Below are 25758 nucleotides of genomic sequence, written 5' to 3' on the forward strand. Positions count from 1 at the left end.
TGTCAGTGAGCCTCATTAAAACTTGTCTCTCCCCACCCTCGTGTACACAGCTACCAGGGAAACGTATACGTGCGTGTGCGTGTGTGTGCGTCTCTATTTAATTAGGATCTAAAGAGATTACACAATTATTTCATAGAAGCCAATTAGGATAATTTGCTGGGCTTAGTATACAGGTCAGTCTCTGCTGGCAGATGTTTATCTTTGCTGTAAGCGTGGGCAGAACAGCTGTTTACATATGTAATGGCAGCAGTTGGGCAGAGCTTATCCTAGATGTGTGTAATCAGGGTTTGGTATTATTTATTTTAGAGGCAGAACCTACCGAAATAGAGAAAGTTGTGCTATCAGACTTTCTGATGTCACCAGTTTGAATTAGAATTTCACACACGACAGCTTCAAGAGCACCCATATTCTTGTTACAGTGAGAATATGGGTGCAGTTTGACAAGGCAAAGACCTTGCTCTTAAAAAACTTTTGAATTAATGTCTTTTCTTTATGAACTGCTGATTTATAAGATGGGTTTTCAACAATTTAATTCAGAATATTAATGACCTAAATTGAGCTGTGGATTATTCTGGTAGCAAAGAAAGAAAAGAGGTACAGGAATTGCATTAATATTTAATGACGGCCGGGACTGTAGTGAAAATTGCCGTCTGATAGTAACTCCTATAAATCATTTTCCCTACAATTCTTTACATACATAACCACTTTTCAATGACTGTAGAGCGAGGACATTTTTGTTCTGCGGAATCAGATAGACGTAGGGACAAATGCAGGCAGGGTACAAAGGGATGGGAGTGTGGAAGGTACACTAAAATAAAAAGTAAGGAGAGGACAAAAATAATGCTTTTCAACATTTAAGCTTGAGTCATAATCACCATACAACAATGTGAAGAGTCAAAATTGTGCATATGCAGTTTTTTTCAGTCATGTCTTTCTTATTGTTTGAGATTTGATAAACATGAAATGTCACTGAGAAACTTACTTTTTCATCAATCAGACATTACTTGTCTGCCCTTTGAATCTTTTCAAATCTTTCAGTTTTATCACAGACCACACTCAGTCATCTCCGCTCAGCCTCAGCCAGACTAACCCCTTTCTTCCACTTATCTCCTCCTTATTGAATATAAATATGTTATTACTTGGTGAGCCACGCTCCAAGATTGGATAATACAATCGCTGTAGTGTGCGAGTATTTATCTGTGTGCACAACTTCACCAGCTGCTGGGAAGAGATAAAGTAACTTCAAGGATCAACCTGGGATCAGGTGAGATGCAGAAAATGAAACAGCTGCTTAAGAAGGCAAAACCAATGTGTAAGCTGCCATCAAAGCACATACAAAAACACATGGTAAAATGGTAGGACAAATGTGTGCTTAATACATTGAAGTTTTTTTTTTTTTTCTATAACACTCTGGCATGAGCGGGCCAGCTGTTAACCCAGCAACAAGCTAACAGAAAAACAGTGATACATTTCTGGAAGCCATCTGATAACCACGTGTGATTCTTCTGTAGATCAGTTGTCTCATGGTCTTGTGCTACCATACCGCCTCGTGTAATGACAGGATTGGGTTGGAACAAAGCCTCCTTGTGTCATTGCTATGTAATATCCTTCAGGCCTAATATTTGGGATGAAGTAGACTATTCTGGTGCAATATCCTTTTTTTCTGTTCTGACATCCCCTTGGTTAATACTGTTTTTATGGTGAAATAATGTTCCTTTATTAGAGCTCACTGCTATATTGTGTTTTGCTATCGGCTTGACAATTGCCTGGACTGTTTAGCAAAGCAGTTGAACAATACTCTTCCAATAGCAGCACAGCAAATGCAGCAAAACAGATTCTGACATTTCCTTGGCTTACCTGTCACTGTCTGACATTTACACCTCTGACTGCTGCCGGCCAATCTTGTTATGTGTAACAGCTGGATAAGAGAGCCACCAAACAGAAGGAATCAGATTGGTTCCCGCCGAGGTTTTGATTAACTGTGCGCAGGGTCTTGAAGATAGTGTGGGGGCTCGCGCTGGCGTGTAGGTCAGATTCATGGACACACAGCATGGTGCAGAGAGATGGAGGCAGTTGCTATGGAGACCAAAGTGGGCGAGTAACTTCTGCTGATATTTGGTTGTCCTTCAGATACATCGTCTGACGAAGGTGTTGGTTCCACGTTTGAAGGGTTACGACTATACATTCAATGAGGGGTTGGGAGCACAAAAAAACAACACAGGCTGGAGTTGTGTGGTGCAGTCACCCAGTCGGCACCCCACCCTTTCCCTAAGCCTCCACCCATCCCCTTCCAGTCCTCATGGGCAGTATCAAAGCTTGGAACTATTTATGTAATAACAGTCCTACAGCTTTCAATGAAATCAAACGAATTTTGAAGGACTTTCTCTTTAAGGTAGTGATGAATAATTTCCTCACTTATAAAAGGAAGTTGACGGTTGTATCATCTAATAATGAACCATTTTAGTCTAATTTGTCTCGCGGGAGTCCCTCCCTGTCTCTTTTTTAGTCTGACACACACACACACACACACACACACACACACACACACACACACACAGACAGAGAGAGACACATATTTCCCTGTGTGAACAGGCTTTGTGAATGATCACCAGGGTTGGTGAGAGGCTTGCTCTCATCCACATTATCTCACGCTCAAGTTTGTTCAACCATTGTTGACAGGATTTCCTCTGGTCTCCCCGTTTTCCCGTACTACCAGCACTTCTCTATTCAGTCGTCTTTTAACTGGAATACAAACTTTGCTTGCAAAGCCTGCTGTAAAATTACCACCTCGTACTTCCACTTCCTTCTTCTGTCTGAGTTATACTACATTTAGACCTGTATGTCATTTCCTAGTAATGCCTCTTTTTCTGACTTAAGGCATCCTGTTTCAGTGGTATGAAAGAAAGCACATGTAAATTAACAATAAACTGATTGGTATCCACAAACATTTCCCCTGTAAGACTACTGCGGTGTATCGTCCTCGTGGTGACTGGGAGTCCGACCCAGATGGAGGATGACACAAGACATTCCAGATGGCCATACAGTACTCTATGACACTCACTGTCCAAACACGCCGGCTCGGCTGTCCTAGCACCCAAACACAAGCAAGGCCCTTGCTTTGTTGTTGTTGCACAAAGCCTGGCCTTTTGAAGCAGTCCAGTCATGCTCCCGTGATGCCTGGATAGCTCATTCAGCCTGAGACACAGCAGGGTGTGGCAGAGCTCTTCTATCGGCCAAATATACACAACCAGGACACACTCCTGACGACCTCCCTCACCTCCCCAGAGACCCCTAGATTAGGGGGCAATAGACTTCAGAATGCCTTTCAGTAGTTATAGGTTACAGGAAGTTGTCAGAAACATCTGTCTAATGGATACCAAGAGATCACATGTTCTTCCCTAGATAGATCAGATTAAGATTGAAATATAACTGTGCACCATGTACAGTAGTCCTCATCATTACCCCACATCTGTGCAAACGCTCATATTCACTGGATGTTTAGACAGCGAATGATTCATTTCATCTCGCTGCTCTGTACGTATATGGACATCTTGCCTTCTCTTCTAGTCACAAGTGACTGCGCTGGTTGGAGGGAAAAATACACGTTACCTAACAGGAATGCTGAGGAGGTGCTATTAGTTGGCCTTTACCACAAGGATTCCCAACCACAAGGGCGTCTGGTGAGAGCATGTGTGTCTTCACTGAATAACTATCATGGACTTTTATTTTTCTTTGCTGGATGTGTATTGGCTGACTCAGCAGTCAGATTATTAATTTAGGCCTTAGTCATGCCCAGTATACAGCTGTTCACCTCCTGTCTTTTTCTTTCTTGTGCTGCTGTGACGTCATACAGCAAACATAACCAGATTATAACCCTGGAACCTTGGTTAACTAGTTGGTTTTATTCATTTTGGCGTTTTTACTTCTTTCAAAGCCTTTTGTTTCACTTAAATGAGACATATGATCTGCTTAGTCACTCAGCCACCTTCATGTTCACACAAACCCTTAAACATCAAGTTTATTTTAGCTCTATAGACTGACAGTGATGGAAAGTTTTATGCATTCCTACGTGCTCAAGTGTTGACCGTAATACTTTTTTTTATTTATTCAGTCTACCTTACACGGGACAGTGTGTACGTTCAGCTTTCTGAAAAGAGATTCATCAATCACAGCAAATGTTACACATTCACCCAGCTATTCATTAAAGGAGTAAACCGTCTTTGCAGATTGTCTTAATGTTGTTTCTCCAGAGAAATAAACTAGGACAGACATTGTCCTGAGAGGGAAACAATGTCAAGCTGGGTAATCATTTGTCTTAATAGTTTAAGACAATAGTTTCTGTCTGTCTTGTATGGTCTATTTTTCAGTATCCCATCTGTCTAGATTTCTTTATTTATGTAGCACATACACAGAAAATCCAATGTGATTCACATTTAAAAAATGTGGTTTCTTATATGATGTAAACATGTTTGTTTCTTTGCTTGTATTGCTTCAGATGAACTATAAACACTATGGCAACAGCTAAAACAGGAAGTCACTAGTAGCTGTGGTGTAGGAAGTGTGAATCTTTCTGATACTCTGTTTTCTTTTTGACTTTGACTCTTTGGTGGAATCATAGGTGGGTGTGAAGTCATCAGAAAACACAATCTGTGTTTGAAATCATAGTGTACAGTCAGTGTGAAATTAATGATTTTTTTCTGTAAAATGTTCTCCAAACAAAATCTAAAAAATCTTCAATTAAATTGTAGTCTTTGCATTAACCCAAAGAGCATCTATCTCTTCAATTAACACTTGTGGAACAACTTGACCTTTTGCTCTCATCAGTGGTTTGTTCCCAAACCGTAAGTGAATAAAGGCTAAAGGATGTTGAGGGGCTACTACTTATCTATTGGTAGTACAGTACATTGTTCTCAATGTCTCGTCTTCAGAATTGTTCTGTATTTAATTCCATTTGTTCCTTTTACTGCATGTTTATTTCATTGTTAGCTGCCTGATGGGGATTATGTTGTTGTTATGTTTGGAGCTCTGATGGTAGTTTTTGCGTTCAGGTGTATTCTGGTATTTTTAGCCATACTAGTGGTGTGGCTCAAGGGATGGCAATGTCTGTCTTGGTCAGTCGGTCGGTCCAACACTTTGGTTCAGAACAGGTGGCGACCTCTGGGTCTGAAAAGCAAAGCCAATGCGAAGTGCCTTAATCGTCATCATCATTTACTAAATGATCATGCTGTATTGAAAAAGACTTGAAACTAGCGATTGAGACTCATAAACAATGTTTACTGATGTAATAAATCAAGTCTTTTCCATATACTTCTATACAATCTGACTTATTTCTGAAACCAGAGGATGGCCATTAGAAAGAATGAAAGTTTAAGCAGGGTATGCTTGTTTTCGTCTTACAACTTGAACTCTTTCACAGTGTGTTTTCACTTCATGAAAGTGAATTGTAACCTTTTTGGGCACCCTAAAAATGTCTTATTCAGCGTATGGTTGTACATAGCATCACCCTCTTGTGTCATTTCTGGTTTCAAAAAGCCAAGATGGCGACTTCCAAAAAATGTGCGTCGTTAAACGAAGATGGTGAACATATGGTAAACACACACCTGCTTAACCCATGTTAGCTTTAGCTCAAAGCACTATTGTGCCTAAGTACAGCCTTACATAGGTAACATGCTCTAGACTCTTAGTCTTGTTTTTTTAAACTTTTTGTGTTTCACAGCTGAAGTTTGTAAAAGGTTCATACATATGTAGGCCTATTTTAAAGTATCTGCCATCTTTGTTCATAGGATTTTTAGTTTTATCCATTTCCCCAAACAGCCCTATTTGTCCTATCCTCATATAGGCTAAATGAGCTGGAAATTCTGTGATTTAAGTGCCATTAAAGGCCAGATCGCTGTTTATATAAGGGCTGTCCCCATAACGACCACATTACTGGCCATGCTGAGCCAAAAGAAATCATTTATGGTTGGATGTTACAGAAGTGAGAAAATTACAGACGAGCACACACATTCTTATCACATGTTTATTTGAGATATTGCAAGATATGTTGTCGTTGGATAGACCTTAGACGACTCCAGCCCTCACCTGAAATGAATTGTTAATACAGAGTTTTAAAGTGAAGGGAAGTTTCTCACGATGGAAGTGGAAAAGGAAGGAAACTGAGATATTGCAGATAACATCAAGCTCCTCAGCTAAAAGTGTAACTGGAACAGATTTCCACAACCATCATCTGTGTTATTCCTAGTGGTTTAAAAAAGTAGCTCATAACTGGTGCTTGCTTTTGCTTCTTAAAAATGTTTTCTCTGATGAATTTATGTATGCTAGCCAAGCAGTGCAATGAGATCACTGTGGGTAAAAACAGATGTTAGACAGAGAAATGTGTGCAACAACCAATTTTTTGGTTCTATAAAAACTGGGAGGATGAGGTGTCTCTCTGTGAAATGGATGTGACCTCTTCCAATTGGTGGCACAGGATCACACTGACACATATAGCAAAAAAAGAAAGACAGAGAGCGCAAGGGAGCAGAGACAAGAAAATCGGATGAATTGAAAATGGAGTGAGAACTGAACAAAAGACCAGATGGGCTCTCAGAAACTGTTGCTGTCAGGGACATGAAAAGAGGAAGAGGGGGAGAGAGCGGGACATTGGGAGGGAGGGAGGGAAGGAGGGAGGGAAGGAGAGGAGGATAAGCAGCCAGAGAGAGGGAGAGATCACCTTCCTCTTAACCATTAATAAATGTAGAGACAGGAAGAGGGGAGAGAATGAGCAAGCAAGGCTGAGGCAGGGCGGGAGGGGAGGTGGGGCAAGTGTGGAAGAGGCAGAAGGGTGTGTGCTCACATGAACCACTCTTGCCCTTCTGCGTGTGTGCCAGTAGTCAGAGTGTTTTTCGGGCAAAGAATAGAAAAGTTAGGGCAAAGTCTGAGTCAGCTCCAGCAGCTACTAGACACTCACAGCAACTCCCTCCACAGTGACAGGTTTCTTCTCTCTCTCTCTTTTTTGACTGCTCTCTCTCTCACTCATTCTCTCTCTCTCTCTCTCTCTCTCTCTCTCTCTCTCTCTCTCTCTCTCTCTTTCACACACAAAAACACACACCACAACCACCACCACCACCACCACCACCACCCGTCACTCCTGGCAGAGAGAAGACAGGACCACAGGAGAACTGTTACACACCTTTACTCCCAGCTACTCACCCAGCCATCGACAGACGCTTTGTCCAGGATGTGGACGCTTGTCTTGGGGGTCACCTTTGGATTATTGGCCTCCTCCTGGTCGGAACAACTTCAAGGTGAGGGGACTGTGCCTTCGCCCAGGGGATGGCTCTTTGTTTAGGGATATATTTATTTATATATATTTTATTTTGACCTTATTTTGTCTAAATTTTGCCTGGCTGACAGTCCTTTGTTTTCAGATTTGTAGGACCAGACTGTATCTGTGTTTTATCCCTTCTTGAGCCTTGTTGAGAATGATGAGTGAACGTTCATGTAAAGACAAGACAGTGAAAGAAAGAGGCTGTGCTCTGCTGCTGCTGCTGCTGCTGCTTATAGAACGGTTGAGTGGATGCCGGCAAGAGAGCGTGTGCTACACCAGCGCAGACAGGCTTACGTCTGGCAGTCTGAGACTCCTGACAGACACAAAGGAGACAGGCGCTCTTGCTCACTCTCTGTCTCACACACATTCACAGGCTGGGAAGTGAACCTTATTTATCAGGGTTTTGGATAATCAGTGTAGCTTTCACAAGCAGTCTTTTTCAAGTAGAAGTAGAAATGGAGGGTTGTTTTTTTTTCCTTCTCTGATGTGCTGATACAGCTGGAGTCTGTGCTGCCACGCTTACTGCTTTATTCTCTGACACAAAGGATGTTCAGCAATCGCTCTAGCTTTTCCCCCCTAAGTCTCCCTCATTTCTCTTTGTCTCTCACTCATGTGCTTTCTGTGTAAGGTTTTGATTGGATTTGTTGCTCGGAGCAATATATCTCTGGAGGCGAAATTGGTACTGAATCTAACAGGTCTGGGTTTGTCTGGCTTGTTCCCTGAGGAGGTGGTGGTGGAGGAGTTGTTCACAAAGACTCCCTGTGGCACTGCGCCAAAGAACAATCAGCATCAAGCTATAAATTTGACCAGTATTTAAAGGCAAATAAGAGACTGCCTAAACAGCTTGTATGTGTACTGTATGTGGGAAGAGGAAAGGGGATGGGGCCACTTCCAGCCCCACTCCTTCCAGAGGAGTTGTGAGCTTTTGTGTGAGTACTTGTGTATGTATCTCCATGTTTGAGTGTTGAGAGTAATTGGTGTCGGCTAGAGGGGTCCCGCAGCACTTAGATCTCATCCTGGTGCAGACGTTGTCTTTGAACCTTAAACCTGTAGCTTTTGCTTGAACCACATCATTAAGAGCAGGACTCATGTAACTAAGATGAGATTCGTGGAGAGTTATTTATGATACTGCCTATATGCTCACCAATAGTATCTATGAGCATGTATGATTCGCTGAAAATTGTGTGGAAAAAAATCTATTTGAAAAACTGTTTTTCCCAATAGTTGATTAAAGTCATTTCATCCCTTGAAATTCAAACATAACTGTATGACCTTTGCAAGAAGTGTAACAACAACACAATTTAGGATGGTTCAAATGTATTACTGACTCCAATAAGACAGTTGATCAAGAGACTGTAAAGAGTTATATTATCTCACTGGGGGAAAAAAGGCCAAAACAAACAATAAATACAAGTTATTTTTGCTTGTAATAAATAAATAAATCGGCCAATGGAACAAGTACAAATTTTCTTTGCAAGATTTCTTGAAATAAGATGCAATATTTAAGCCTTTCAAGTTAAAAAGAGTTATTTAAGTAATTTGGAGCTAAATTTCACTAGTACTATGAAGTGCTGATCAGTAGTACCCACAATAAGTATTTCTTTACTTAACAAAATATAGTATATGGCATGTATATATATTTTTTGCACTGCTGCGATGAACATGATAATTGTCAATTTCTTGGCTCAAACACCAAGAGATTCAACATTGATAATCTGATGATCAGAATGACAACATATGTAAAGCTTTCAACACAACCAAATCTCTCAGTAACTTTATCTGATGAGTAAGTTTAGTGCTCTCGTATCTTTTGAGTTTATAGGTCGTATTAAGTCGTGCTTCCTCTATGCACTCGATTAGTCTCCCTCTCTATCTCTCTCTCACACAAACACACACACACAAACTCAGATGCATGCATTAAGGTCAACCTGACCGCTGGACTTCCTGTAAAAATGCGGCCGTATTTGCCTCCTTGGCCTAACAACCCTTCCTGCATGCACCCGTGTCATGTTTCAAGGTGAGGGGTGGTCAGGGGGCCTGTGGACTGGGACTGGGTCCTGACAAAGAGGGCTTGTGCCTTTACAGGTCTGAGCACCATCTCCTGCCACCTGAGACTCTCAGGCACGTGTTTTCCTTCTCTACCAATGTACCCTCCTCTACAAATAAACCACCCTGAAGCAGAATGGCCCTGCACCAATATCTTATATAACTTCTCTTCTCTTTTAATTTTCATTTCTTTGCCCAGTGTCTTTGACACTGATTGAACTGGTCTTAAATGTTGCGGGGGTCCTCATATTCCAGGTTTCTTCTATCTCTTTGAGTGCTGTTAAACCTTTTAATTACTTTTTAAAACCTTTTAGTGAGTTTCATGCTCATATCCATACTTCCCCCGCATGCTCTCCCTCCTCATACAGCCCACACCAAAGTCTTTGTGTCCATGGGAAAACTGCTCAAAAAGAGCAGGGGTTTCCAAACTCACTGTATCATCAGGCAGAGTAGCAGATTATACTGGATCTATACTTTGGTTTTAAGTACAAAAAGCATGTTGACACATAATAATGCAAACAAAGGCAGACAATGAAATACTTCTGCAATGTCAGGAATGTTTTGAAACGTATCATTAAATGCTTCTTTATCTTCAAACGTGAATGTTTAAAATGCATGTTGGAGGTCTAATTTCTTATCAGATCATCTATTTGGATTCATTGAAACCTTCTTTTTAGTTTAGGGGAGAGCTTAAAGGCTATTGCTACAAAAGAGCAAAACAAAATGAGTGAACCTGCCTTCTCTATTTCATAGGAAGCTGCTTTCAAAAGTGTATATAATAGATGGAGGTGGAGGGAGGCAGAAGGTGAGAAAGGATATGGCACCTATGAAAGAAAATCAGATAGCGAGAGTCCTTCTTGTCACCTTCAGGTAAAGTTGGTCATTTATTGCGACGTGTGTGTGTGTGTGTGTCTGCGCGTCCACAAACATAGTTGCACCATGTCTCATGTTTCACCTGTCCCGTTGACCTGTTGGACTTTTGTTGTGACCAGTGGAGGGAAAAACATACCTGCTGACACAGCAACCTCATTCAAGTGTGAAAATGCAGGACACTGGAGCATTGTGGGGGTGTTAGTTCCTCTCTGAACTAGCTGATGAACTATGGCTAAAAGGATGTTACAGTAGTAGTGGGACGTTGGCTTTACAGTACACTGTTTGTTCTAGCATGGGATTTGTGTACAGTGTTATGAGAAACTTCGGTGAGAACATTTTCAGTAAGGTGTATCTGAGAAAGACAAGAAAAATGCAGATAAGGGGATAGCTGCTGTTTGCTATGTATTAATCTTGACATCAAAAAACTGAGCATACAGGCTCTCTCGCTGTGCTACATGCTGTGTCAGGGCTCTACAAAGGAAATGATCAGCCAACGTTCAAGTGAGTGTGTTTGTGTGTGTCGATGTGTGTGTGTGTATGCGTGTGTGTGTGTGTGTGTGTGTATGTGTGCATCTGTGTTCTGCCTTTTGTGTTTGAGCATCTGCATGCAGGGGGTAATTTGTACTTTATTGCTGGCATGGAAAAGACAAACAGAGAGAAAGTGAAGCGAGAGTGGAGAGTCAGGCTTGTCTATTACTTCTCAAGCAGCTGGAGGTTTTGGCAAGACGTATTAAAAGTCTCTTTCTCTCAGGTTCTGTACACTCAGACTTTGCAGTATCCTTGGTTTCAACTCTATTAGGTGACAATGGAGCCTTTGGAAGAGTCAGTGCCTTGGCATAGCTGGCTTCTCAACTGTATAAAGACACCCATGACTGTTCCCTCTGCATACTAATGTTTGTGCCTGAGATTCATGTCAGCACCCCTTTTCAGCTCACTGATGGTAAGCTGTGCTCCCTTTGATCCCCCTGGGCAGGTTTGCAAGGCCAGGACTGTTGTCTTGTTTTTCAGCCCTTTTCTTGCAGGAACACTGTGCCATGTGGCAGCATGTGTTGAGGTACATATTGTGTGTGTAGGTGTGTGTGTGTGTGTGTGTGTGGGTGTGTGTGTGTGTGTGTGTGTAGGAGAATTAAATGAGGGAAAGAGAGAAGCAACTGAAAGAGCCACAAACAGCAAAGAGCTTAACTTCCTGCTGCTGCTAGTGCTCTGTTTACTCATAACAGCCAGTGGAAAAAGGGAGGGGGGGGGGGGGGGTTAAACTTTTTTTCTATCACATCTTGTCTTTTAGAAGTCAGCTTTCACTGTATCAAAGGGATAAACACGGCCACAATATAACATCATAATTTCGTAAAAGCTTTACTTTAAAGTTGCATCTCCGGTGGGATAAAAAATAATCTGTAGTTGGGATGAACCTTTTAAAACCAATAAGTCATTTATATCTTGCATTTACAATGCACGAGTCAAATTGAGAATGCAGCCTGGAAAATCTGTACAGTTGGTGGTTAACAGTGCCCCTCCCTCTTTGCTGAGGCTATAGATGAACAATTTATCATTGTGGAGCATGTGACAACAATGTGAGCACTTGCTGTTCAAAGTCAAGCAATCTAATACAGCAACAACAACAGCCACGCAAACCTCTGAGTTGATTTAATTTCTCTCTGAAGCAGTCTCAATAAAGCTTCACAAATGTAGTATACATAGCACAATTACATTACAGGCATTTTAATTGGTCTAGAAGTTATATTGTGAGGGAGCAGGTTTTACAAGTTTTAAGAATTCTAAGATTCTTTAGCTGTGAAAAGAGAAGAAACTATAGTTTTTTCTATAGTTTGATTCAGTGCCCCAGCATGATTTCTTCTTCTAATTTGGGATCCTTATTTTCTGTTTTCCACTAAAACTGTGAGCGACAAAATCCAGATTGGAAAACATATGGCTCTATATTTTTTTATATAAATCTTGTGGAGTAATAACTCATTTCTTACACATTCTTGCTAAAAATCTATACCTGCTGGCTGCGTATTTGCGCTCCAAGTGACTTGTGAATCTTTAAGAAATTCAGTTAGTGGAAGTTGTTTACTGAAATTAGTTGGCATTGTAGTTGCTTTATTTGTTCAAACACTGTGAAGCAGGTGTGGATGCAGATTGTCTTGTTTGCCAGGCTTCACTGCATGAATCTCATGAGAAACATTGCTATATATATATATATATTTATGTGTGGTATTTTCTTCTGCAAGTCTGGTGTTGTTGCTGGGTGACTTGGTGACATCTTTCACATCCTGTGCATTCGTCACCATGGTAGCACATTTAAACAAGCACCAAACAGATAGATAGATATGTGCAGATATTGGTTTCTTCTGTGCATGAACTGTATGGATTCCAATAAATGTTCACATGACATCTGGTGTTTGCGGTAAAGGATCCGACTTTTGCTTTTGCTTATGCAAATTAATCTCGAGTTTTAGCAATACAGGATATGATACCCAATTAATTTTTATCTTATTTTGAGAGAATTGACAATCTTGCGGCACAAGATGTCATCACATGCCTGTTTTCAGTACTTTAATCGCTATCTGATAAGCCTCAATATTAGTTTCCTGATCAAATTTTCAGAGATTTTATAACTCCTTCAATTTCCCATGACATCTTATGCTATTGTACATACTAGAGATTTGATGCTTTTTAAAATAGCTTTCAGTAGACTTCAATAGCAATTCTCATGCACTAAACTGTTTTTTTCTGGGAGGGGGAGCCATGTAAACATCGCAAGTCAAATTCACGGGTAAATATTCAGTGTAAGGTGTGTGTGTCCTATCTCGCGAGACTCTTCCCAGGTGGTGTCGCTCTTTCATTTTCAATGCAAATGATCACCTGCTCACATCAGAGAAAAATCCCCAGGTGTTGTGAAACTGAAATGTATTTCTTTGTAATGGCCATATGGATATTTGAAAGTGATCTACATGTTTACACAAACCTATGCTGCCTAGTTTGCGTTTGTGTTTTCATTTCACTGAGGGAAAGTCATTTCCCTGAGGTTTCTCCTTTAGTCAAGCAAACTTAAGCAAATAGGCTAAGCATCACATGAGAGACAAACATTGCACCACTGTCAGTTCAACGTTTAATAGCATTTTGTTTGGGGTAAACCTTTTGAGAAAGAAGTCAGTTAGTGTATGTTTGTGTGCGTACCTTTGTCTAACTTTCCTTGTCTTTATGCGCTATGTGTACTCCGCTTTGCATACTTTGTGTTTAACAAAAATGACTGAGCAGGACCTGGTGGCTAAACACTGTAGATGAATCTGCTGCCTGTCTCAAGACTCTTCTGTTCTCTCCTAGAGAACTCATCTGAACAAGTCAGTCATCTCATGACTTGACACTTCAATAATGAAAAGACACTGCACATGTAGGCTATAGATCAAAATTTACCTGCCATACATTTTATTAAGCATTCATGTGCACCATCACAGTGTCAGGATGCAATAACTGAATCTTCTGAATAGACAACATGGTAGTTGAATTGAGAGAATGGCTGTGTTTTCTCTGTGAGGAAATCATGCATGAATCAAAAACAAATTCCCATTATGTAACCCACTGCATCTGGATCTTCACTGTAGTTTAAAACATATGTTTATGCTGTCTCACTATCTGGTTGTTTCAAATATGTTTTGAGCTATCGAAATTTGAAAACATAAACATAATGATATGACATGTTAGTTTTACCTGTATTAAAAGGATCTCATCTAGAAGTATTGTATTCCCTTCGAGGCCATAGTCCTCTACAATCTAAATTTCAGTCTGTGGTTCCTTGTTACTAGCTAGAAATAACATAACATTTCAAGTGTTACAATCAAAAACAACATGATAGACTCTGCGACACTGAACCTATATTTTTCCTGTTCTTTCTCTACAGTGAATTCCCGCAGCTGCAGTTATGCCGGAGTATTTCTGGCTGAGGGAGCGAGCCGTCACTCCCTGAACTTTGACACGGCTCAAAAGGTGTGTGAGCAGCTGCAGAGCCACATGGCGAGTGCAGAACAAGTCCAGGAGGCCTATAATAAAAACATGGAAACATGCAGGTGAAACCACAAGCCTTTGTTTAATAATTACCTTTATTGATTGCTGTGAGGAAGACTTTTTTGATTTACTGAAGACTTTTTGAAAATCATTTTAATGCTTGCTGAATACAAAGTACATTATTTAAGCTGTAAGACATGAAAGGAATACAAAATATTGATGATGTAACATCTATGGACCCCATTTTCTCAAGATCTTGCCATGAATGTAACCCTATCATATCTTTTAACATTTCAACTTTTGGATCGCCTTCAGTTCAGTCCCAGAGAATACTTTGCTCATAATCGGACATTTGTCACAGTTCAGCTCTACACCCTCTTCACTCTACCTGTCAGCCACTCCCTCCTCATCAGTCCATCTCCCTTCACCTGTTCAACTCACCTGCCTCTGCTCACTAATCAAGCCACTCTCTCCTCATCAGGCTAACTCCCTTCACCTGTTCACTCACCTGCCTCTGATCACTAATCAAGCCACTATAGACTCCTGCCTCTCAAACACGCATTGCCAGATTGTTCTTTGCTATTCTATGCCAGACTTTCCAGTGCTTTATCCCGGACTGATTTCCTGTTAACCCTTCCTGCCCCTGATCTGCCCGTCTCGCCTGACTCCCGGTAAACTCAACAGCCTTTTGTTCCTGACTTGGAATCATTCTGCCTTCTGTTTCCGCTGTTTCCGCTGTTTCCGCTGCTCTGCCAGAGACTTTTGATGTATCACTCTGTACCTGTTAAGTTTACTATAAAAGCCAACGGTTCCTGGAATCCTGTGTGCTGCAATTGGGTCCATACACAATACGTTACATCATTATTAAAACCCACAATTGAACTTAAACTATAAATGCACTTGGTCTCCATTATTGCAATTCATCCAGAGATTAAAAACCAGAAAAGAAGAACAAGGTCTTCCAGTTTGACAATATGGATACACCATGTTTGTCATGTGGTAGACATGCCGTTGACTTCCAATAAAAGAAACCACCATCTGCTCCCCAAGTTTTTCTCTACTTCCTCTGAGCAATATGAATTACCTTGGTTTTTCTTACGATGTAATGTGGTTAGACCTGGTATTCTGTATCAACAAATGTCTTAAAATTTGTTACAAATTCTGTAAAATATGTTTTCTAATAACAATATTGTTGTGTCCATTCAGAAACGGCTGGATCAGCAATAAGAGCATTGCCATACTCAGACACTCGCACCATGAAAACTGTGCTAAGAACATGACAGGCTTCATTATTTATTCACGTGAAAAGCCTGAAGAACTCTTTGATGCCTTGTGCTATGATGAAGAAGGTGACTATGTCCACAGGAAATAGTTACACTTCATCAGTGCAGTCCACAACTGAACTGATACTCAAATTTACAGACTGCATCACGTAGACATGCTGTTATTTGCCTTCGATATTTTTGGTAACGTCTACTTCCTGTTCCCCTTGTACCAGCTGGGCCTGAGGAGAACTGTACGAAAGCATTTTCAAATAAGGAAAACTTACCCTCAGATGCACCAGGTTAGTACAATATACCCATTCACACTCAACTTACTGTATTACTGCGCCCATTTGTCACCATTTATCAAACGTTTAAGCACTGATATACGGTTAAGTGAAAGCAAAAATTATGGATTGAAGGCAGTGTAACTTGTTTATCATTAGACCAACTGAAATATTGTACAGGACATCAACATCTAAAAACATGAAAATTATATCATATTTGGCATCTGCCATGGAACTGACCAGAAACAAATTTAGAAATTCAAACTTCTATTGCAGAAAGCACAAACCCTCCACACTTGAACAACTTCAAGCAAAGAAAACAAAAACAACTCTTAAACAACATTTCGGTCTAGTTACCAAATTGTCATCTTTTTAGTCAACACCAACATTCTCTCAGCTTCAAGCAATGTTACTTGAGGTGGGATTTACAGTCAACCTAAATCGGCTCTGGCTAAACAAAAAGACAGCTGGGTGAGGTTACTTATTATGAACGTCTTGTGTGCCATTCAGGGCTCAGTTTACCCAACATTAGGTTACCTTTTCCATTTTTGGAAAACTGCACAACCTAAGACCATACATTAGCTGTGGTAGCATTTTACATGGCCTCATTGCAGGTTTTGAAGTTGTGTATTGTCCTACAGAGAAATATCGGAATTACAGATAGTGATTTGTGAATGCATAATAAAAAAATTGGTCCTGATATGTTAAATACATAATATACATGGATGTAACAATATTTATGGTAATACAGTGCACTGAAATAAACACTGTCTACAATGTAACAAAGGCCTTGGAAGACTCCAACCGAGTCCTTCATTCACAAAAAGAAGGTGCCCTGTCAGTTTACATGACTTTTAAGAAGCCTGACAAATTCAAAACTACAATTTTTTTTATGTTTAAAAAAATGGATCATGGGGTAAAGCGACAATACTAAGTTTGTGCTGTATATTTAAATAATACCTGCACTCTCTCTGATTGTATGGTCTGACGAGACTTTGTTCAATTATTTGGCTTCACCTATACAATACATATTATGCTATAACACGGTATTGGGGTTATCTGAGTATAAGACGCAGCACGCACTTTCGTATGCATGTGGTTTGCATTGTAATAAATTATTATTATAAAATGACTGTATTACATATTGCTAAGAAATGGTTAATGTTCTAACAAAATATATCAAAGTAATGTATAATTAAAACTGTACATGACCCTCTTTATTCTCCAATCAGCTGAAGCCTCACCCCAGCCTTGGGCCCCAACATCAGCAGAGGGCCAGGAAGAGACCACTCCAAAAACACGACCTGAGGATGCTTCTGGTAGTGACCCGGCGGTACCCGCTGGGGAAGATACTCTTGGGGATGTGATTGAAATTACCCCATCAGCCACCACTACTCTCAAAGAACTGAGTCTAGATGAACCAGATGCTGCCACGGAGGGCCCTGCAGTGGAAGAAAACCCCTTTGGAGGGAGTGAGAACAGCAGTGTAGGGTCCACTTTCACCCCTAGAGAGTTTGACCAGCCTGCTGGATCTGGGATGAGAACAACCCTCTCTGAGGAGGAGGAAACCTCTCCAATGGCCCCTGTTGGAGAGCCAGAGAAAACACAATCTCCTACTGACCATAAGCAATGGAATGGAAAAATAGAGCCTGATAAAGAGGATGCCATAACAGAGAGTAATAAAAAACACAAGCAAAACCAACACATAACTGCTACAAATCTAAGCACAAGTTGAGTTGGGTTCAACAACGTATTGGGTGAATACAACACCTGAAAATATAATGCATTCTTGTATAATAGCCATGTAAAAAAAGCTCCTGGTTTTAGTGGAGACTCTATCTGAGAGAATTAGTGCTAATTGACTCTGTAGTAATACTTGGTTTGCATTATACTGGTTACAACCCCTGTAAATTAAAAATTGTCATCAAAGAAAATGCAGATTCTTAATTTAATTTAATTCTATTTATAATGCATGGAAACTAAAGAACAGCACTTGCATCAGATGTAACAGGTTTTGGGTGGACTGGAGTAACTTTAGGAACACATGACGCCCCCTTGTGTTAGGTTGAGCTGTGGAGTGGATTCATGACAAACGGGCCTCAGTGATTCTGCTTCTATCTGTCCCTAGGATGAATTACAAACGGGCTCAGTGTATTTAAGAAACGCATCAAATGCTGAAAAGTATTTAATGATGCCATTCATTTATATATAAATACATATATGTATCAAATTAGTTGGATTTTCAGACAAATAACAGGAATAGAAATAACAGTTTATATCCAGATCATATAAAAAAAACAAAAAACTTAATATGTAGCTTGCATGGTGCCAGAAAACCTGTAGCCTCACAAAGGGATGAATATACATTTCAATTTAAAGCAATATAAAGTAAAAACATTCTCTGATACAGCCACAAATACATTTCAATATTCCATCTAGTTTTGTGTGTTTAGGTTCTTCTGAGTTAAATTTGTCAGTGAATGAGTTATATGTGAGATGATTTCAACGTTTACCTTTTGTTTTATTGACATGCAGCTCCACAACAATCTAATGACAAAGAACGGGTCCTGGGTCCAGCTCAGCCTGATCACCAGGAGAGCAGCGGTTCAGTGGGTGAGCAGCCACATTACTTTACATGCATTTCTATCACCCTGAAGTCCACAGTGATGCAGTCAAATAAGATCATGTTGGGAAAAGTGCACTCATATTTGAATCCAATCTTTATTTCTTACTGACTCAGCTTCAATATTGTTGACGCATGGTTTGATATTTCCCCTTCCAGACTGGCTGGTTATCATTGGAGTGATTGTAGCCGTTGCTGCTATTCTTCTTGTGTGCGCAATTGTTGCCAAGAGAAAGAGGTATGATTTGATTGCTATTCTTTTTTTTTTGATCTTGCACTAACAGAGCTGTCATGTAACGTAATGACACATTGCCCCGTTTGCCTTTCTGTGTATAGTAGTCAATAGTCACTTTTAAAAAAAAAAAGAAGAAAAATATATATAATATCTAATAAATAAGTGTGTCTCAATGTACTCTTGCAGCTGGTGCGGCAAACGGCAGACCCTGATGATCACATCGAAAGACGGTGGCGAGGGAAACGGGGCTGCAGCATCAGCATCCAGCTCACACGCCCAGGAGAGAGAGCAGGAAATGGTGACCCTCATGAACAAGGAGAAGATCCAGGAGAACGGCAACACAGAGGAGTTCACCGTCATCACACTAGAGGAGTCGCCAGATAAAGAACAGCTGGCATGAGAGAAGAGTGTAGAGGCAGGCAGAAAAGAGTAAGTGAGGATAGGCAGGGTTAGAGTGAGGGAGATTGGACGGGTTGGGGCTCCAAACACTGGGAGGGGGGGGGACACTGCTTTAGTGGCCAGCACTGGATGGACACTGAGTAAGGGTATATGTGTGTGTTATTTAGAAAGATTGTCTAACTGAGGTACAATTTTGTACTGGGTCTGCAGGGTCTTTCAAACCAACATGTGCATCATTTTGTTTGTCTGGTATGCCAGGTTAGCTCGGACTGAATGGCAGTCAAAGAGCATCATGCATGGTGGGGAATCATGCATTGATGCAGCAGGGTGTGTGAATGTGTTTCGTGTCAGTTCTTTGTGTTTGTGAGTTGTATGCTTTGTTGATGATGGGGCTGGATAGACATGGGTTTTAAAGGGAGGGGTGATGAGGGTCTAATTTGGGAATAACATTAATTAATGGCAAATGATTCAGTTTTTTATATAGTTGGTGGATTCCAAATTGTAGGGCCTTTCATTCTAAATGAGAAATGATAAGTCAATGATGACAACCGTTATATTTGAGATACTGCGGATAGAAAAAAAAAAAATCATAATTTCGAGCAAAACAACCTTTGATGTTTTACATGTTTCATCTCTTTTTTTTCTTTTCTTTTTTTTTTTGCTTATTGCTGTAACTTTGTGTATATTTCAGACATTGCCTGTGGACTGGAGGTTTTTCAAGACAATTGGGGATGTCACTACCTTAACGTATGCAGCTTTGATTCCCTTTTTCTTGGTCTCTGTATATAACGTATATGTTTTGGAAATGCCTTAGCAATAGCTGCCAGTGCTCTTTGTTGTTTGGTAGAAAGGGGCTTTGTATCTCTTTTAAATAAAGACGTTTTTTAGGGTTATTTAATTAGAAGACAGTATCTCCGAAGTACACATTTGTGACTGAATTTTGCAATAGTCAGAGTGGAGTGGATATTGTATGAATCAACTTGATGTATAGCATCCAAAACTGTGCAATTGATGCACCACTGAAGTCAGTTATTATGGTATACATTTATATTGGGTTGGGAATAATGATGATGAAGTCCCGAATGTTATAGGTAGCATACAAAAAGAAAATGTATACATACTATATACACAGTGTGTACATTGATTAAGGAAAAAGAAAGAATATGATAAATTCATCATATTTTCAATGCAAAATGTATTCTCATTTGCGTCAAGTGAGTGACAGCGGCCTAGCTTTAGATGATAAACTACATGGCACCGATGATAATGGGGAGCGTATGAGCTGTTAACACATAGCAATGTAAAGGTTTCTTCATAAGAATGGGGCTGTGACAACGTTGTCCACGTGCTGCCGAGGGGGAGGGGTGTGATGAATGAAGCTTGTGTGCTTGCCCAAGCCCCAATGTACCAGTCTTTTTACATTTCACACATGTAAACAAAATGCTGCCGTTTTTTACTGACCTTCTCATTGGTGAAATATATCATACATTGTGTCATATCAATATTGTTCCCTGTGTGACAGCTAATTCTTTCTGGTTCAGTATGAAAATGCAGGATTACATACAGCGAGTGCAAATTTTGTTTTGTTTCTGACTTCTTCCATTTTTTCCCTGCTTTTGCTCTCATGATTCCTTTTGAGGAGAAGTAGCAAATGTACTAGTGTAGGCAGGTTTTATGACAAATTAACAAAAGATGTTGCTGAAAAGATTTGTAATGTCATGGACGAAAATAAATGTGCATAGAAAGAGATGTGCAGGAATGTGGTGTGTTCACTCACTAGTTATTCTGTATGTGTGAAAACAAAAGGGAGCAAGTGAATGCCATGACAGTGGGATGCGAGTATTTACATTTCCCCACATAAGAAGTATGGTTTCCATGGCACCAGGGTCGTGTTGTGAGAATATGTTAATTCAGGAAACAAAGATTTAGATAAAGACGACCATTTCCATCCAAGTGTTAAACAGAGTCAAACAAGTCATATGAGTTGTTAATGTCATGATATACTTTGACTTATTCATGGTATACTACAATATTATGGCTTTTTTATGGCATAGTATATCATAGGGCTGGGTATCGGAACTCAATGCCTTTAAAATATTGTCCGAATAACCCAGTACTAAGTAGTATCAAAACTTCTCTCGTCAAATGACACCTGCTATCCATCCATTTTGTTCCCAGAGCTAAAAGAAATTACTACTCTAATAATCATCCATGGAAAGATGCTAAAAACTGAAATGTGGTAAACAATATGATAAACGTGAAGAAGACGACCAGGTCCAAAGAAACCAGAGGAAGCCGAACCAACTGCCACGGAGTGAAAGATGGAGGAATGGGATCCAACAAACTATCATCCAACAAGATGCAGAGATGCAGAGATGCAGAGATGCCCACAGAGGAACAGCTCCCACTTCGTACAGCTTTACCTCCCATCTGCCTATCAGAACCGTCCAGTGAAACAATACAATTTCCAGATGTAAATGAGTTTGATGTTTCTAAGCAAAATATATTTAAGACCGATAATAAAATAATCTGAGATAAAAATATCTTAGAACTATAGATATACATTTAATTTAAATTAAAACTAATATAAAAGCGCTTCACAATATTCCCTAGTGCATCTAAAACTCTCAACTGCTGAAACGTGCAAAATTCTTTTTAGCAATGCAAAAACGTCAATCGACGGATTTAATTGATAGACATCAATCAATGATATGAGTCACATGTAATATTTTTGATTTATTTGTGGTCCTGTTATTCATTGTACTCTTCTTCATATTATTTATTAATGTCATTCATTTTGTTTATTTTATCGTTTATTAATTTGCTTTAAGTAGTTTAGTTATGTAGTTAGTTCAATAAATATTTAATTTATAAAGAACTTTAAAAAGCCATATAGCATGTCAAAAAAAGTCTTAGTACAGTGTTTTGAAAGAAGCCACTAGAAAAGGTCATAAAAGTCATCGTGTAGTATGTCAAAAACATTTATTAAAAGTCATAGTACAGTATTTCCAAAAAAGTCATAGCATATTATTTTGGGGAAAAGTGATGAAAAAAACTCTTGGTAAAGTATGAAAAAAGTATAAAAAGAGTCATGGTATGATGTGTAATAAAAAATATCAGTAACACTTTATAATAACCACACACTATGAAGTATTAGTTAAGTATGAGTAAACACTTAATTCATCATTTATAAAGCATTGTTCCTACATTAACACTCAGTAGTGTACAATTCACAACAACAGTTATAAATGTTTTTTCCTTCTTTAAAACCTTTTAAAAACGAGGCCTATTTGCAGGCCTCAGCTCGAATAAAGATAAGAAATACCTAATTAATTGTATAAAAAAAATAAATAAATAAAAAAAATAAAAAAAATAAAAAACTTTTTTTATATATTTTTGAGATGAGAAAAATCATGGAACTATCAGAATACATGTTACTGGTTCACATAAGATAAGGATGGAACACAGCAGAACTTGGAAAACTCAAAAGCTCGATCTTGAAAAACAGCACTTTTAGGGTATTGTTTTTTGGAAAGTATGGGTATCCAAGACTTTTAATATGCTGGGCTCTTAGAACAACTGATATAGGCTCTATATACACAGCTATACATAGATACAGTGAAACATTTATGAAATATAGAGCATTTCAAATTAGAAAACTGATCAAATACTCCAAGATTTGAATAAAAAAGTATTTTTAAAATTCAAAAACACTCTATATCACTTCTATGTATCACTCATGATGTTCATTGAATCAATAGACCGAAGATTGGACCTTTTTTGAGTGTTTTAAGCTCTTTCTATGCCCTTTTTAGTTATTTAGTTTAAGGTCAAATCCTGCTTCGACTCTCTGTTCAGGGCTGTATCTCAGCCCCCCCTTCTCCGATTTTCACCATTGAGACATCCTTCGAACCGTAGGAGCCAATAGAATTGCCTGGAATTGAAAGCTAGATGATTGACAGCACTATTAGCCAATAAAGCTCAAAAAGGTCCAGCTCTGAAATCTGATTTGCTGAGCTTCCAACCCTCCCAAGAATCCGAGGAGTGTCGGAGAGACACGAATCGAACGGATTCACACGGAGCACCAGCAGCTGGACAAACATGCGTTGGAAGTACGGAGATATTCCATTTTTTCGCTGAGATTCGACCAAAAGTAAGTACAATATTCGATGAAAGCTGTGTGACTTTTTGTGTTCGAAGCTGAATATCTCTGCGATGGTTTACCGGGGAGAGAAATGGAAACTATGTCCGTAATCTCCGTCAGGCGCTCGTGCTTTTTCATGCTGCATGTTCGTAGGTAGCACGTTGCTAACGGAGTGTAGCAGCCTTTTTCTCCGGTCTGTCCCAGTCATATCGAGTATGATTTATGATATTTTGTTATTTGTTTGCTTGGCTGATGGGAGATGTGTTTGTCTCATGTAGAAGTGACCTAGTTCATGTTGTTCCCAGGACGCTGAGGTTTCTGCAGAACTATAACATCACTATATTCGTTCTTCGTGGGTTCTCTGCCAGTTACTTTTAACACAAAACTCTCTAAGTTTTGATGTACTGTGCGTCCTAATGGGGGACCCTCGGGTGTATCTGGTAGCTTGTCTATTATGTGTTTGGTGATTGTTTTCATACTTTATGAATGATGGATTCCCCATTAGTAAATTAAGTATTATATATGTTACAAAACCAATTATTAAGGAGTTGTAGATGATTAATAACATCCTTTATAAAGTGCTAGTAAATGATTAATAACGTATTTAGATTTACATTATTCATGCAATTATATATTTAGAGTCCGTTTGTGATCCAGTGTCTATTTATTAATAGTCATACAAATCAATTGCATTTCTGTGTTTATGCAGTTTCTTGTCACGGTTAGGATGTGCATCCTGCGTCTCTGTGTGTGTGTGTGTGTGTGTGTGTGTGTGTGTGTGTGTGCTTTGGGCGTGGTTCCGCCCTGGTCTCCTCCCGGTTCCCTCCTGATTACATTCATTCACCTCACCTGCCCAGTCAACCCAGCTGCTTTCAATCTACTCATCACCCAACAGTATATCTACCCCCGGTTCCACATCTGCCAGATCATTGTTCAACCTCAGTGGTACTTTTGTTCTCTCGTCCTCGGATTCACGGCTGCTCCATGACAATTTTCCCTTTGTGGCTTCCTCGAATTAAACCCTTTTGTTTTCACTCAGTATTCCCTGGTTATGTCTGCTTTTGGGTCCATCACCACACCCCGTGACACTTCTGTTGTAGGATTTTGTATGTATGAATGATTTTTGGGGATTTTTTTTTAAGTTATGTAATTCTTTGGCAATTGTGAAATAAAGTTACTATCTAACGCTTCTCCAAAGTTGTGTAGCTATAAGTTCTTTCCTCAAGCAAATTGCACATTTAGCAACAAGAGACAGAGAAAGATTTATTCTTAAAACATGGGCCAAAATGCAATCAAAACTGATGAGTTTTCAGTCTATGACGGAAGATGTGTTCTTAGTATGGACAACAAGAATGTGTGGAAGAATAAGTCATGCTTAAATGTTGTGCAGATATTTAGTTTTTCCAGAGGTTTTGTGTGTATGAGTTGAGTGGAAGTGTTATGACCAAGTAGCTCAGGTAGTTAGGGGACTGCTCAGACAACTTAAGGTAATGGTTTGATCCTCCTGTGTGAATACTACTACAACAATGACTTCCACAACATCAAATGCAATATCAAATTCAGCAACTACTACGATAACAACTAATACAACAGGAGTTCTCAAAGTTTTGATGACTGAGTGCCCATTTATGATCAAGGACGGCACACTAAAAGTGTACTATATTCTGACATTATTTTTTGACATTTTTATGGCATAATACAGACTTTTTAACCCTCCTGTTTCAAAATTTGAAAATCTAGAAAAAATATTTTAAAGTACTTTTTCTGTATGAAACTTCTTCTGCTTGCCTTATTTAGTGTAATCAACGTTTAAAAAAAGAAATACAAAAATTCATGCATTTGCAACAACCCCCTGCAGGTTTCTATAACAGATGATGTTCAGGTCAATTTGACCCGGCAGTGAAAATGGAGGCTATAAGGGGTCAGAAGTGTCAAGTTTAGACCATTTCTTTCTTTGAAAACGTGAGACAAAGTATTTCTTACTCCCTCCCACCATGTTTCACCCCATTTCTCACACACACACACACACACACACACACACACACACACACACACTCTTTCTCACTACCGCACCTGTGCAAGAAATACAGATACTATTTTGACGGGAACCTTTTATAAACTCCACCCACACTTAGTAGGGGAGGGTTGCTTGAGAGTCCTACCAACATTACACTCTGCAGATGCAAACAACACAGCAGAATACTGTAGGACAACATGAGCAACAGAAACAAAGGATGAGGCTCTGGAGGCTCTGGAGCACATCCTTGATCACAACAGTGAAATAGAGGAGGATGTGTCTGAAGATGAAGACCATCTTGAGGTCAATTCAGATTATAATGGTACTGATTATGAACCATCAGATGAGGAAACGAGGAAATGAGGAAACACAATCTCACACACACACACACACACACACACACACCTCGTTCATTGTGCTTATCTCTTGTTCATTTTTGTAAATTTATGTTTCTTAACACTATAAATGAACATAAATTAAGTTTACTTTCAATACAAATCCTTTTGTATTCATTTGGCTTGATTTTGAGTGAGCGGGTCAATATGACCCTGAACAAAA

General features: G+C 39.5%; 1 protein-coding gene across 3 annotated transcripts; it reads left to right on the forward strand.

Annotated features, from left to right (window-relative positions):
* Positions 1 to 6807: 6807 nt before the first annotated feature.
* On the forward strand, positions 6808 to 20788 carry cd44b (CD44 molecule (IN blood group) b). Of its 3 annotated transcripts, XM_068723102.1 has the most exons (10): positions 6808 to 7286; positions 14130 to 14295; positions 14827 to 14904; positions 15440 to 15582; positions 15732 to 15797; positions 17015 to 17458; positions 18318 to 18395; positions 18565 to 18643; positions 18827 to 19069; positions 19731 to 20788. In XM_068723102.1, the coding sequence occupies exons 1-9, from the start codon at positions 6836 to 6838 to the stop codon at positions 19038 to 19040; spliced, it is 1719 nt and encodes a 572-aa protein (XP_068579203.1). In that variant the 5' UTR covers positions 6808 to 6835; the 3' UTR covers positions 19041 to 19069; positions 19731 to 20788. The 3 variants fall into 3 exon arrangements, with proteins under 3 accessions (XP_068579203.1, XP_068579202.1, XP_068579205.1); XM_068723101.1 differs by having other exon boundaries at positions 6809 to 7286; positions 18827 to 20788; XM_068723104.1 differs by lacking the exon at positions 14827 to 14904 and having other exon boundaries at positions 6812 to 7286; positions 18827 to 20788.
* Positions 20789 to 25758: the final 4970 nt, after the last annotated feature.

Source organism: Cebidichthys violaceus, unplaced genomic scaffold (genome assembly GCF_023349555.1).
Source record: "Cebidichthys violaceus isolate CVI_PGR_0920_01 unplaced genomic scaffold, fCebVio1.0.p SCAF_3, whole genome shotgun sequence".
Taxonomy (NCBI): Eukaryota; Metazoa; Chordata; class Actinopteri; order Perciformes; family Stichaeidae; genus Cebidichthys; species Cebidichthys violaceus.